The sequence below is a fragment of the Rhamphochromis sp. 'chilingali' genome (genome assembly GCF_963969265.1).
Source record: "Rhamphochromis sp. 'chilingali' genome assembly, chromosome: 6".
Lineage (NCBI taxonomy): Eukaryota > Metazoa > Chordata > Actinopteri > Cichliformes > Cichlidae > Rhamphochromis > Rhamphochromis sp. 'chilingali'.
Genome location: NC_137933.1, coordinates 36,998,383 through 37,013,273, shown reverse-complemented (window position 1 = coordinate 37,013,273; position 14,891 = coordinate 36,998,383). Strand labels below are relative to the sequence as shown.

Here is a 14,891-nt window from a genome sequence, read left to right as displayed (position 1 = left end):
ATGTTAATCAGAAAAGTAGATATTGCAGGAACCAATGTGTTGACTTTAGTCACTATTTGTCTACATTTCCTAAGGCAAAGTTGTTTTGTTTGCTTTTTTTAAACTAAGAAGCAGAACAAAACAAAGATTACACTTTTTCCCCATTTATTACAATAACTCTGTTTTTCATGTTGGAAAGTAATAAAAAGGTTAAAATTATACTTATACAATGCTTTTCTAAAGCTGTTCCTTTATGTTTCAAATGACAAAAAACAGGCTAAAGATCTGACTCACACATAGCTGTATTTTATTGAGGAACGTCTCAGTTATTTAATGGCTTTATGGTTGTCTTCTGTATTTGGTTTTGTGTTGATTGGGTGGATTTTATAGTTTGACGTATTTCCTATTGGTGAGGAACTGTAAAGATTGCAATTGGGATACCTATAAACGTAGCCACTGTTATAATATAGTAGATAAATAGTTTGGGAATTTAGACAGAACAAACACAGCAGGCCTTCAGATAGGCGGCTAATACAGGTGGGAGAATGACGTTTTATCTACTTATTCCTACTTGAAAAAAGCCCTGGGCCCTATTTCAGGAAGCCGGTTTAGTGCAAACTTTGAGTAAGTATACCCTGAGTTAACGAAAACTCTGGGTTTTCGGTTTCACAAAGCGAGTTTAGATTAATCCTGAGTGAGTTACTATGACGACACACTCCGTGAAGCTAACCTGCCCCCTAGCAGGTTTACTTCAACTAACCCTGACTTTCTCCGCCTCTTTGTCGGAAACCTGACTGTAGGAAGTGTCAGACATGGCGTGCTCCTTCCTTGAAGAGCCAGTAGATGTTGAAGCCCAAATTCTCCGCAGAGCTCTCCGCTGGGAGAGAGTGATTAGAGCGCGTTCGGACATTTTATCATTTCCTGATGATTTCCTGTGTGAACGTTACCGTTTTTCAGCACAATCTATAATTTATTTGAATAACATCCTCAGGCCTAATATTGCTCATGTGACACATCGCGGACATTCTCTCAGTTCTGTACATATTATTTGTATTGCACTTCGGTTTTTTGCAAACGGGAGCTTTCTGTATAATATTGGTGACGCTGAGCACGTTTCCAAGGCTACCGTCTGTCGGGCAGTCAGGAATGTTACAGTTGCACTGAAACGTCTCCTGTACTCGTTTGTGGTGTTCCCCGGTCATAGACCCACAAGATTTATCAAAGAGGGATGCCACAAAATTGCAGGTATCAGGATGAACAAAACTTAATTCATGATGTGGTGATATTTGAACTACTACTTAAATTTTACATTTATTCTCACGGTTCCCAGGCGTGATTGGCTGTATAGATGGCACTCACATTCCAATCATTGCTCCTTCAGTAAATGAAGGAGACTATGTGAACAGGAAGTCTTTCCACAGCATTAATGTGCAGGTACATAGTTCCCTGTAGCATTTCAAACTAACAAATTATTTCATTATAGTAATGGATGCTAATTTGTGTTCTCTGCACTGTGAAGATCATATGTGATGCTGCCAACATTATCACAAATGTGGAAGCCAACTGCTCAGCCTCTGTGAGTGGTGGTGGTGGACGACCTCCACCTGTTTTTCGGGCCTCCGCTTTTTTTTCTATTGGCTATAACGGGTCACATTTGAGCACACAGAGTAAGCAAATATGTACTTGTAATGTGCTCAGATAATTTCAATAAGTGCTTACAGAGGGGAAATTAATGTAGCCTCTAACTGCAATTGGTTTACAAACAGACCAAGCACTATGGCTCATAATACAATTACACCTTACCTGTTTGGACTATATTTTTATATTTCATTTTTACTTGCTGCCAGGAACGTTTGGGGCCTGTTGGGTTGCACCTGCGCTCACATCACATCACAAAATAAAATGTATGAAATAAAAAATAAAATAAAATGTAATAAAATAACGTGTTAAATGGGTGGAAATCCCTAGATCAATGTTTAAATTAACACTCACGCATTGACTCTGTCGGCTATGTTTTGCCATGCATGCTCCCTTTCTTTTGCAGCTGTGGCTGTGTTACTTTTTTCCGCGGAATTTGCATGTTATCGGCATATGCTGCCATCAGAATTTCGGCCTCAAGCGCTGTAAAATACATTGACCGCGCCTTCTTTCCCTCCGTCTCCATGGTGACTCGCTTAATCTGTGCTCCACTAATCAGGGCTTTATGTATCCTCGTGTGCGCGTTTAACTTGGGGTTAAAGCAACTCCGCGTTGACTGAACTAATTGTTATCAGCCTTTCTGAAACCGAATATTCCGAGTTGGACAGTTCGGGGTTACTCAACCCTGAGTATCGTTTTTCACTCTGAGTTTTCTAAACCGGCTTCCTGAAATAGGGCCCTGTTCTTCAAATTAAAAGTCACCAGCAGTGAAAGAAGAAAAAGAAAAGTTTTTTCGGGGACAAACGGTGTTATTTAAATGGGCCAACATCGTCCCCTGTTGGCCAGGCTGCGAGTTGGTAAGCAAGTCGTTGCTAGGTGGATCAAAGCAGTCTCTGATTGGCTTTTGCCTTCAAACTTAGCCAATCAGCGTTACGTTTGGAGCACGGTTCCTTCTTGTTGTGAAGCGTCTAGATACAAGGAAACTGCAAGCAGCCATCCTTGTTGAATTTAGTTAGCTTACGCATTTTCCTTTCTCGGCGAATTATAATTTCTGATTTAATTGTAAAACTGTTTTATTGAAAGAATACTTCGCAAAAGCATTAAATAACATTAACCTATATAGTAGACGGCAACTGTAAAACGTATTTCCAGTATGTTAAGATTTAGCTTTAGGAGGGAGAAAGACAAGGAGTTTGTAAGTTTCCATTCTTTTATGATAGATATTAACCTTTTGTAGTTTGTCTTATTATTTTTGTGTTTTTTAAGGCTTTACTTATGGTTAATTAATAATAGTAGGAGTTCTTTGTTTTCAAAAATACTTCCGCTAACTCTTGGTAATGAGTATTTAATTGGTGGTATTGCCTATTTTTTAAGCTAGAGTTTGTATAAATGGTGAATTGAGGGTTTTTTGTGCACTACCGATTGCTCTAGCATTACTTAGTAAAATTTGAGGATAAATATTGGTGCTGTTGTGCCTTCATTACGCTCATCACTGGTCGTCAGGTGGTCATACTGTGATTCTGTAATAAATCCCTTTACCCTTCCCCTGCTGTTCACCCTGCACAACATCTGTGTTGTTTTGTTTTTGTTTGTCCCCCCCCCCTCAATTTGGTGTCATTTTATATAAACCCTCCTGAAGCGTTGTGTCTGTATGTCCCTCTAACTCTTCTCTCTGTGTTGCGTAGAAGCATATAGCTCATGGTTTGATCCCTGCTGCCTCCATTGCTCCCAAACCAGCCGTACCTCGTACCCCTCCCCCTCGCAGCCCAAACCCTTCACCTGAGAGACCCAGGTACCTAACACTTTCTGTTTATCGCCCATAACCTCCAACAGCCTTTCATGTTTCATGTTTCTACTAAACTGTCATTTAATCCACACTTTCATGTTTGCTATGAGCTTGTTAGAGGCTATTTATCGAAATGTTGATTATTTCCACCGTATTTGAGGTTATGTTCTGTCCTTCCGCAAGCTGGGCTTTATTTGTTTTTCTATCTGTTATTACAAAGAACGTTAACAAGCAAAATATCATGAGACTTTGTGTAGCAATAGATCATGTGTAAAGAAAAAAACATTAAATTTTAGTGCAGGTCCAAGTCATTTTAATTAAATTGAAAACTAGAGCACTGGCTTTGGTTAATGATCTGCTCTGCTTGTGCCGTTGTTGTTGTCATAAATGATGCATTTATTGATAATTGTCATCATCCAAACTCTATAAATAAAGTCAAAAATTGTAGAGTGACTTCAAATTTGCATGCGATGCTTTCCATGCATTTCATTTACTTTTCTGTTACACATAGTGTCTCATAAAGTATGTGTTTCTATCTACAGGTCAGCTTTAGCAGCAGCCATTTTATCATCCTCACTCACTGGACAGACATGGGCCATACCTCCTGCCCGGCTGATGTCTTTATCCGAGAGTGGTCAATCAGAATCCTTCACATCTGAGCCAAACATCAGCACAGCACTTTACACAAGGTAGCCATCATATGGGAAAGGCAACAGTATTATGTCAAGATTTGTGTCATCACCAGTGTGTCAGAAAAATAAAATTCATTTTCTCTGGCAGGAGTTTTAAGAGAAAAAAACTGTTCATAAAAGTGGCTGTATTAGTTTGTGCCTCTACTAAGATACATCTAATTGTCTTCTGCTGTTATCTTACATGCTTAACTTCCTCAGAGACAGATGGTCAGAAGATTTGGTTAGCCGGCCACGTCTGTCCTCTCCTGACCAGTCAGAGGGGGAGTTGGAAGACAAGGAACAGGAAGTGGTGGATGAAGAGGATGGGGAGGAACATGTCTACCACACTCTGGACCGAAGGCAGAATTCTTCACTCACCGAATCTGTCTATGCTCTGCCACTAAAAACTAAGGTGAGGAGCTGCAGAAAGAGCTTGTATTATGTGCATGAAGGTTTCTCAGTAGATTGTTCCATGCTTCTAATACAGATCGCATAAAATACCTGTAAGAGGTGATTAGTGGTTATAAGACTAGAGGCTAAATGGGTGGCTGTGTATTTATTAGGTGTAACCCTAATAGTGGCATGTGTTACATTTAGGTGAGGCAGTTCCAGGTGTCTCTTCCAGAAGACAAGAACTCTCAGAATAACTTTAATCTTGATTCATCCTAAAATGGGAAACTTCTCGGTTCCAGAGCATCTAATCAGAATAAGTTCAGCCACCGCTGAGAATATTTGCAGAGCTAAATATGTCTGTGTAATAAAAAAAAAAGCCATCATCAGATGTCATGATTCACTATGGCAACAGGTTAAATAGAGCAGAGCCTCCATTTTAACGCAGAGTAGTTATGAATATGTGTGCCAATGCAAAATATGACATTTATCTTTAAATGGTGAGTGATGAAAGAAATAAGTAAGCTTTATTTTTATTTATTATTTTGGTTATTTTGTTGATTACTCATTCATATTTTTCTAAAGATGATCAAACTAAAATCCAGCCGATATCTCTACATATATTACAATAATTATTTCGATATATTTATTCATCAGTTATCTGACGTCTGTCTTAATCTGTAACAGCTGAATAAGAGTTCTTAGATTGGATTTATTTATTTATTTATTTATTTTTTACATGCAAATTTTGCCCAATTTTCCCAGCTCTGTAATTTGGAAATGTTTAAATATTTCAACATTAAGTGTTGTCAAAACACATTTAAACAATCTTCAAAATGTATCCAAAACCTCACTTTAAACTCCATTTAGTTCACCTTCAGGATCACTACAGTCATTCTCACTGAGACATTTATAAATCTCCAACATGATGCCAATTATGACAGCAATTTTCAGTCTTGGCTGGTCACCATGTAACAGTTGACTGGTAATTACTTATTATTTTGTGCATCTAAAGGGTCAGCCCATGAGGTTTATTTAATGGGAGGTTGGAGTGTTGGCATGTATTTAATGAGTGTTACTACTCCTAAATAGGTTTTCCTTGAGTCTGTGGTATTTTGGTATTGTAATCCCAGTCTGATCCAGTAGGAGGCACAGTTGTACTCAGAATCGATACTTTGTTTCTTTTTAATGCTGTGCTATGGTTGTCACTAAAACTATCAGCTGTGATTCAGCTCAGTAGCCATATATACGGACTTGGCTTATAGCATCTGCAGATATCCTTTCAGTTTTTCTTAGTAAATGTTGGTGGTTTTTTTGTTTTTGTTTCCTTCTATCAAACAGTTTTCTCTGTTGTACATTTGGCATTTAATTTATGTATCTACATGGTTAAATCCTGAATCCCCCCTTTTTTCTCCACTACAAAATGTTACCGTGTTTGTCTGTGGTGCTCTTACAATCCAGGTGGTGAGTTCTTGCACTTCTGCAAATTGCCTGAAAATTGCCTTAAAAAGCTGTTATTGTGATTTATGGTAGTCACTGATCACAGTACATTAGTAATGGGAAGTTTTTCACAGTCTTGCTTTATCTGCACACAGTTAATTCTATTCTGTGGTGTACAGTTTATCTGTAAAATTGCCTTGTGAGTTCTCTTCTTAATTTGGTCCGTGGCACTATGCCAAATGTCTCCTTTTATAGATCCCTGAGAAAATGTTATATTATGTTGTTGTTCTTCTACTTGGATAGCTAACCTGTAAAGGTCCCAATGGTCTCTCCCTGTCAACTATCTTTCCAGGCTATGGCAGTGTCTGAATCTCTCAGTTATGACAGCCACAAGTCAAAGTGATATAGGACATCATGGATCTATTGTGTCATAATCTAAGGCCAACAGACCTAGTATGGTGACTCATATGATATAGTAGTTTTACACAATGGTGTACCACCTCTAGGTCCAAAAAAACATCAGCCCGAACCCACATAAATCTACAGGATGGTCTTCACTTTCTGCTTTTTTTATGACTCAGGGTGAGAGTAAAGGTCACTGTGAGGACATTGTGCTTGTTTCTAAATATAGAAATGCAGTATATTTTTTTTCCATCAACAATTGTGGAATTTATTGAATTTTTATCATGGTTAAGGTGTTAAAAATAAATTGTCTTCCAATTTTTCCTCATAATTCTGTTTCAGCTATATGTCTTCTCTACACTGAACTGACAAATGTAATTCATTCATGTTGTTTTGTAGGCTCTTTCAAACTGTACAATTTAATAAATACACTGATAAGATATTATCGGATACGTTTTGGCAAAGACCATAAATAAACTCCTCCAGGCTGCAGGGATTTATATATTTGTTTGAAAAGACTTACTATACTGACTCCCTCTTTATTTATTTTGACAGTCTGTCTTCAAGTCCTCTACACCCCTGCCAACTCAGACTTCTGGCAGAAGAGAGTCTTCACCAGGTACTGATTTTACAATAATGACAGATGGGTTAACATATTTCATAAGGAGAAGAACATCGTAGTAGTAGTAATAATGATAATGATAATACGAAGGACAATGCTCATGAAAGAATTGATCTGTGGTAAAAATTGACCTATGTATTTAAAATATGGCCTGTATATTGTAGAGCCCACTGAAAAAGATCAAAAATCAGCACTGATTTCCAGTTAGCTTTCTTCTAGTACATTTTCACACATCCAACACATAAATGCTTGAAAATAAAACTGTGTGTATTTTTATAAACAGATTTTTGTATATAGGTAGCAAATAGCAAACGCACATGCCCACAAATTTCAAACATTTTAGCTGATATAAAACAGCTGGTTGTGATCACTGATGTGAAAGACAGGTGGTAACATTGACAGTAATAGGTCTATCGAGTAATTGGAATGACTCTAATTATGAACAGCAAATCTGAAAATCTCTCCAACAACATGTAACTAAACATAAAGTTCTGTTATTGCTTTTGTGTATTGTTGGTGCTCTTCCAAAACAACGTGTAATAGAAATTCAAGACTATTGGCTTTTGGAGTCTTTTCTATGAAAAGCACTAGTAAAACAATTAAAGCCATGCAACCTGATATTAAAATCTTCTCCATCACATAGCCAAATTACCGGTACACCACACTCTTGACTCTATGTTAGAAAAGTACAGCTCTTATTCAACTGACATTTAGTTTCATAACAGCCATAAGGTAACCTCATATCATTAGAGCTAAATGGAAAGCCTCGTTAGAATTGTTATTAGCAGTGCTACCCTCAGGCTTTTGGTGGTGGTAAATTAAAATGTTCTGTCTGTTCCTAAAATGCTCCTACCTTAATAACTAAAGTGCAGACATAATATCTGTCTGATTCGCAAGGTAACACTTTCAGGCTTTGCAGAAATTACATTTTTACATAACCATTAGCTGATTGTGGTAAAAAGGGATTTTACTATAATAAAACCCTTAGAAATCAGCGCTCCTCTCGGTTTTGAATTCATTCAATGAATTTGTTCACATCACACAGATTTCACTGAGGAGACCAGTGGCCAATCCCCAGAACCCAAAGAGAAGAAAATGTCTGTGAGGAAGACTCTTGAAAATTGGAAAGATGATGTTCCAAGTAGGTGTAAATACTAAAGTAGCCTGTGTGTGTCTGCTTGGCATTTTTACATATAGATTTTTAATTTAAAAATTAATAAATGTATGTATATTAAGCATTAAAGGGTCACCCCACTGTTTGCCTTTCTCTTCATGTCCTGTAATCTACCCAATAAAGGGTGAAGGCATTCCAATATCTGTAAGTTAACATGTTAATGTTAATATTAACTGTAAAAAAAAATATCAGAGTAAAAACAAACCATTCAATTGGTCAGGTGAAATAAACATGTTAACAATGAAATATTTTAAGTTGCATGCATTTTATGTATGTATATTTAACATAGTATTGTAGATAATGTTCTATAATGATATTTGTGGTCATCAGTGCACATTGTGTTCTGATAAATGGCTTTAGTAGAACTCGATGTGAAATGCAACATGCCATGTAAAAGTACTATTTCTTCTCTACATCATTCTCTCCATGACATTGCTGTTTTGTTGTTTTTTTTATTCATGTAACAAGAGTTCCCACCTCAAATGAGAAATGTATTTTGAAATGGTTATAGCAGGCTGCCTGCTGCCTAGATGCCTAGATATGTTACTAGATAAATGATAGTAACATAACTCATATAGTTATGTTACAGTTTTAGGATTTTTTTCTGTTTGTGTCCATGTTTTCTATCTCTGCTGTAACAAAAAGCAGCACTAAATTTGTATTTTCAATACAGTACATACTTTCTGTTCATTTATACATTTTATTCTATTTTTGAAAAGTATTTTTGTTGCCTGTTTCAGCAACACCGACCATTTTCACTGCTGGTCACCCCAGGCAAGCAAGCCAAGCCAAAAGCCCCAAAGACCTCCGTGAGCTTCCTCCAGAACCCAGCAATACATACAGTGAACTGCGGAAGAAGGTAGTGAGGGACCGTCGGGAAAAGAACACAAGGATGGTAGACAAAGAAAAGCTACTAGAGGAGAGACTGCAGCGCCTGGAACGGGAGATTAGTGACAGCAAAGCCTTCTCAAACCAGAGGTCCTCTGCAGGTAGAGTAGAGGAACCGCTGGAGAGATACTGTACAGAGGAACAATGTGGAGAAATTGAATGAAGGGAAGTAGGGAAAGTATATAGAAGTAACAGTGGAAGTAAAACAGATGCAAATGAGGCAGAAAGGAAAAGTAAGCAGAGAGTTACAGCGGATGGAGGAATTTACAAGTGTCAAAAGAGGGAGCTGGAGATAGTACTAAGGGTAGAAATGGCACTGATCGTTGGACTCCACAGCATGTCCTCAGCATGAAGAGAAGAAGAGGGAGTAATGAAAAGAAACATGAAAGCACTTTGCTGATCTTTAGGCAGACCACATGTACTGTAGAGTCAAAACCCATGTTGAGGAATGACCTGAATGGGCTGTGTTGCATTGTAGTGTTGCATAGTTGCACACTCCTGAAAGATACAAATTATTGTCCTGATTTTGTAAAAATCACAAGCCCTCACATTTCACATTTTTTGCTTTAATTCAATGCTTTGGCATGTGGAAACTGGCTTAAAACTACTTATTAATCTGGAAAATTATTTGTAACCTGATATGCTTTGTTTGCAGGCAGCCAAGCAGAGCTGCAGAATTTGAGGCAACATGCTCAGGAGCTGGTTGATGAAAACGATGCCCTCAAACTGACAGTTCACCGTCTGAATGTGGAGCTGAGCCACTACCAGGCGCGGTTCAGACCACTGTCCAAAGAAGAGGTATAACAAGCTCAAGACATGAATATGACAAGAGACTACTTCAGTGAAGGATAAGGGGCTAATTGAGAATTAATGAACTATAGGTATTTCTAAAAAATATATATATATGGGTCAGTTTAAACTTTTCATGAATAAGATGCAATGCAACCTCAGGGTTTGCTTGAAAGAAATTTGAGAAATTGTATTGTGAATATTACCAATCAGCTCAGTTACGAACAGCTGTTCCTATTAGGGAGTTGTACAGAGAAAAAAATTCAGTCTGTCTCACTCCTACCTTACCAAATTTAACTTAAATCAGGTATATGTGTTTGTTGGGTCTGTGTTTCCACAAGCCCCGCTGGTTTAGAGACTTATTCATCATGAAGAAAACAAGACAGTCAGCGATCGATCGATTTACTTTCAAGGGAGGCCTCATTGTTATCTGCCACAAAATGACCCCTTTTATTGGGAAAACAGTTCATATAATACACATCACAGCAAAAGCACCACCCACGTAAAACCCCCAAATGGTTACAACGACAAGGCACTATGCGTGTGTATGTGTAAACATCTGTATGCATGTGAGAATGTGTGTGTGTGTGGCCTCCTGCTGACCAAAAGGGTCATAAAAGCAGGAAGCAACATCACAAGAAACAGATCTTCCAGATAGGATGTATCTGCAAAAAAACACTACATCCCCCCCAGAACCTCGAGAGGTTGGGGAGGGGGATAAAAGAATTCCTTTCTTAACAGAGTTAAAACAATGTAGAGATGGTAAGCATAAAAATGACAACATTTAACAATTCACTCTAACAGTGTTCTCCTGTATTATCTTCATTTACTCTTAGACTTATTTTCTTAGATTCTGTAGAAAATCTAATGGCAGTACATCTCCTTATTTTCAAAGCTTCATAACTGAGCTTTTAAGATACACATCCACCTTTGATCCAAAACCCTGCTGAGTGAAGTAAGGTTTTATTTTTGTCAGTCCTTCCCTCTGATTTGTTGAACCAAAAGAGTTTTTTGTTACTGTCTGTGGCGGTCTCTCTGGTACAATCTGTCCAGATTATTGTAGGTTTAGCGCTGCAGGAGAAAGCCAGCCTTTGGTTTTAATCATGACTACCTCATGCTGTGTTTTCACACCAGGGGATCTCCTGCTCTCATCACTGCCTCTGTGGCTGCATGTCTCTGCAAAGGCTCATTACTAACAAGTGAAGTGTGGCTGGAAAGAAAGAGATAAAGGAAAATGCATTTTACAGTGAAGTAACACAGTTATAAGAGATTGGATGAGTCATAATCAGTTTAATTGGTTCAGTTAAAAGGATCTGCTTCCATATTAAATAATCTATAGCAAACCTTGAGTGGGTCTCCTCTTTTTTGCTGTAGGAGGCATTTTGCTGGTAAGTTAGAAGTTCATAGGATCAGTACAGATCAATACAAAGTTGCTCTGATTGATTATCTTTATCCTATAACATGTCCTAACTGATGAGTGTTCTTCCAGCAAGACATTGCCACCATTCAAAGGGCATGAGGTAACACTCAATGATTTGATGTGTATGAGCCAAATGAACACCTAAATTAAATTTTAGAGTGTCATGGAAACAGGTCCATCTTTAAAACACCAAATAAAGGGACATCTTTGGAAGAATGGTGTTCCATTCCTCTATTGGAGCAGCTTAGCTCTTAGTCAGAGTAACTACTCTTGTGTAGTTATTGATGCTACACTACATTCCAACACTCTATTGGCCCATTTTGATATATTCAACTTATCCATGTAAAGGACTAAACTGTAGTGATGGGATAAAAGCCCAACTTCATTTTCTTTCTTTCTATGTCACTCCTTACTCATCTAGCACTCCAAAGTCAGTGGCTTACCAAACACGGGGTCTCCTCCTCCATGGCTGGTAAGTATAAATATATAACACTACAGTACATTTCTGGCTTGACTGTAGGCTGACCTTTTAGCAAGTTAATAATCTGATGTCACTAATCAATACATATAGTGTCGCTGGCTAATCTAATAGGCAAGTCATTTCGTAAAATAAATTGACTGGTCAATCGATTACTATGGTTGATTTTTTCAGTATCCCATGAAATTGAAGAAAAATGTGAAGTTGCAGATTTTCAGTCTGCTGACAGTTGGTCTGGTAGCACGGTTAATCACAACCAAAGCTCACTAAAATTTGCACAGGTAAGAGACTGGGCATTTTCTTTTAAATGAGTATATCTGAATGCCACATTGTCCAGTATCTGTCCACCCTAACAAGATCATAAAGCCCATTTGCACCAGGTATTATTACTGTCACTGTCTGATTGAAAACAAACTTTTCCTGTGTGGCGTAATCTCTAGCAAGGCAAAAGATTCATGGCACTCATGTTATGTCTAGTTTAAACTATTTCTCTTTGTCCCCTTTATGTAGGTCGACATGAAGTATTTATCTCCTCTACTGCTGGCTTATGAAGACAGAATGAATGAGAAAGATGCCATTCTGCAAACCACTGAGGTAAAGTGGTGAAATTTGTGTGAGTTTTAATGAATCATCTTTCATATTTTCTTTTTGGAGAATTTGTGAGGTTATTTCAGAGGTGGGGGTTGTTAAGTACTATTTGATGTGCCAACTTGTATTTATGTGGTTCATGGGTTGAAAACCTGCAGTACACTCAGTAGATAGAATGCATTAGTCAAGGTGCTCCCAGGATCTTATTAGATGAGGTAAACATTTAGTCATGCAAACAACAGAAGTCAAAATAAAATCATATTTTGTTCTAGTGGTAATTATTGTCTTTTTAATAAATATTTGGGTCTTTTAAAGGTAGCTATATAATACATCCTTCCTTTGGAATTAATAAACAAGTAAAAAGTAAAAACATTCTGTTTAATATGCTGCAAAAGGTTGCGATTGAGCAGGTTTCTGTGTCCTGAGGCGATCCAGTTCCAGCATAAAAGGACTTGGAACAGTTTCACAGGGGGAGGTGAGACCAGACTTAGTGGGTATAACACTAACAGGACAGCTGGTGTGCTCAGGCAGTCTCAGTGAAGGATGGTATCTCCCCAGGGGGACCTTTAAGCCTTGGCTTAGAGGTGGTAGTAGAGCAGAAGATGCATTTATTTTGTGTTTTTCTTTATGGCCTTGAAATCATTAGTTTTTGTGCATTTGTCTGCTACAGGAAAACATGAAAAAGTTGCATTTTCAATTAGAGGAAGTCATTAAAGAAAATGAGAAACTCCATGATGAAATTACCAAGACCGGAGCGGTCAATCAGAAAGACTGGTAAGAAAAAATGCACGGCTTTGTGTATGTGGGTTATTTCAACACTGTATGAACTTGATTTGCCGTCATCATTCATTCATCTGATCTTGTAATGAAAATTAAATGTCTTTTTTCTTTATCCATTGCTAGATGATAGATGCAATTAAGAAAATGAAAGAAGCTAAACCTTTGTTTCCTTTGGTACACCCCTGCTGCTGGTATTCTGTCTTTCATAATCATTCTAGCATAGAATGCTGCTGACACTGACTGAAACTAACTCTGAGAAGTTAGATAATTGCACTGCCTTTATGTAAACTATCAGGGATTTTAGAGTTGTTAACCTCTTCATGTATCTCAATCTAATATATAAGGGATTACTTAAGTACTAGGAATACATGTTGATGCTCAGTACATTTGTATACGTATAGACTTAGTCTTTATTTCAAGTGCTCTTGTGAAAAGTATAAATACTTCATGATACTAGATGTCCAATTCATTCAAAGGCCAACACTTGTAGGCAATCATATTAACTCATTTATTTGTATTCAGTAGACTCATCAAGTTGTTAATATGTTTCTTCTTAGAAAGACTAACTTGCAGGAGTAGAAAAGTATATGTTATCTTACAAGGATTACAGAATTTATGTAAGATTTGTTTCTTGGAAAGATAGCTTAATCTCTGTAAAGGCTAATGTAGCATGTAGCAAAGCTATTTATAGTATTTTTGTGTCTGTTTGTTAAATTAGCAAGTTTTGTGATGTGCTGATTTAGCATTGATAATATCTCACTCTCCTGCTTTCTTTCTTTCTGCAGTTATCAAATTCAACAACAGGCCGTTCTGGTTTTGCAGGAGAACCAGGATCTCATCAATCAACTCGAGGAGCAGCATGCTGAGGCCAAGGCCACTCACAGCAGACATAACACTGAAGGTATTTTCTGAAACACTGAAAGACCTAAAAAAAAATTAAAAAGATGAAATAAATTCTTCCACAAGCATTTACACTAAAATCTTTAAAATGATGCATGCATTTCAGAATTACGTCTGTTTTTTTTTTGTTTAAAAAAATGTTTTTAGGTCTTTTTTGATAGGGATAAATGAGGAAATACAGAATATAACACAGAATACGCAGAAAAAGTCTAAATGTCTACTTTTAGTGTTGGCCGTGTCCCTTTGAAGGTCGTAGATTCGAACGTTAACGCAGTAGATGTTTCTTCTTGGATTCAGGTATATAATGCAAACTTTCATTTTTGTTGGCTCTTTGACCTAGCTAACACAAAGATGCATTGTTAGACATAGGAAAAGCTTAAAAAAAGCAACAGCTTGTTTAAAAGAGCCTTTCACAACATTAACAATGTAACAAATCGTTGCCAGAATGAGCCCCGCCCTAAGAATATACATCTCGTCATGTGTCTCAGTCTAATATGGATGTGATTTATTGAGTAGTAGTCATACGTGTTGATGCTCAACGCATTTTTATAAATAGGATACCATTAAACTTCATTTTGAGTTGTTTTCACCTACTGGGTGATACCTAAGGTTTTTTCCATATTATTTTTGGTTTCATAATACATACTTTCCTTTCTGTTGGCCCCGTGATCTAGCCAACAAAGAAACACAAAGACCCATTGTTAAACATAGGGAAAGATCACTTTTTAAAAGTCTTTCACAACGTTAACAGATCTTCATTTTCCATTTCGGGTGAGCCCCACCTCAAGAATATGCAACTTAAAAACGTACACACTTGCAATTTCACGGCCTTTTTTGTAAACATGTTAAATTCAGAAAAGATTACTCAAAAAGACTCAAGTGACATACAAGGAGAATACATACAAGAAAACATGAAAATACATTTTGAGCACTAAAGGCATTTAGC

At 37.4% G+C, this 14,891-nt stretch overlaps 1 protein-coding gene across 3 annotated transcripts in view; it reads left to right on the top strand.

Annotated features, from left to right (window-relative positions):
* Positions 1–2,256: 2,256 nt before the first annotated feature.
* Positions 2,257–14,891, top strand: part of cep89 (centrosomal protein 89) — a 74,875-nt gene continuing 62,240 nt past the window's right edge. Inside the window, exons 1-12 of one of the 3 annotated variants that reach the window (XM_080884536.1) lie at positions 2,257–2,474; positions 3,303–3,409; positions 3,946–4,092; positions 4,294–4,486; positions 6,862–6,925; positions 7,974–8,069; positions 8,843–9,091; positions 9,646–9,788; positions 11,621–11,671; positions 12,188–12,271; positions 12,936–13,039; positions 13,831–13,946. In XM_080884536.1, coding sequence (XP_080740662.1) covers positions 4,019–4,092; positions 4,294–4,486; positions 6,862–6,925; positions 7,974–8,069; positions 8,843–9,091; positions 9,646–9,788; positions 11,621–11,671; positions 12,188–12,271; positions 12,936–13,039; positions 13,831–13,946 — 1,174 coding nt within the window. In that variant the 5' untranslated portion in view covers positions 2,257–2,474; positions 3,303–3,409; positions 3,946–4,018. Of the gene's footprint in view, positions 2,475–2,594; positions 2,813–3,302; positions 3,410–3,945; positions 4,093–4,293; positions 4,487–6,861; positions 6,926–7,973; positions 8,070–8,842; positions 9,092–9,645; positions 9,789–11,620; positions 11,672–12,187; positions 12,272–12,935; positions 13,040–13,830; positions 13,947–14,891 lie in introns of those variants that run through there. The other 2 variants (XM_080884535.1, XM_080884537.1) reach the window with 2 other exon arrangements.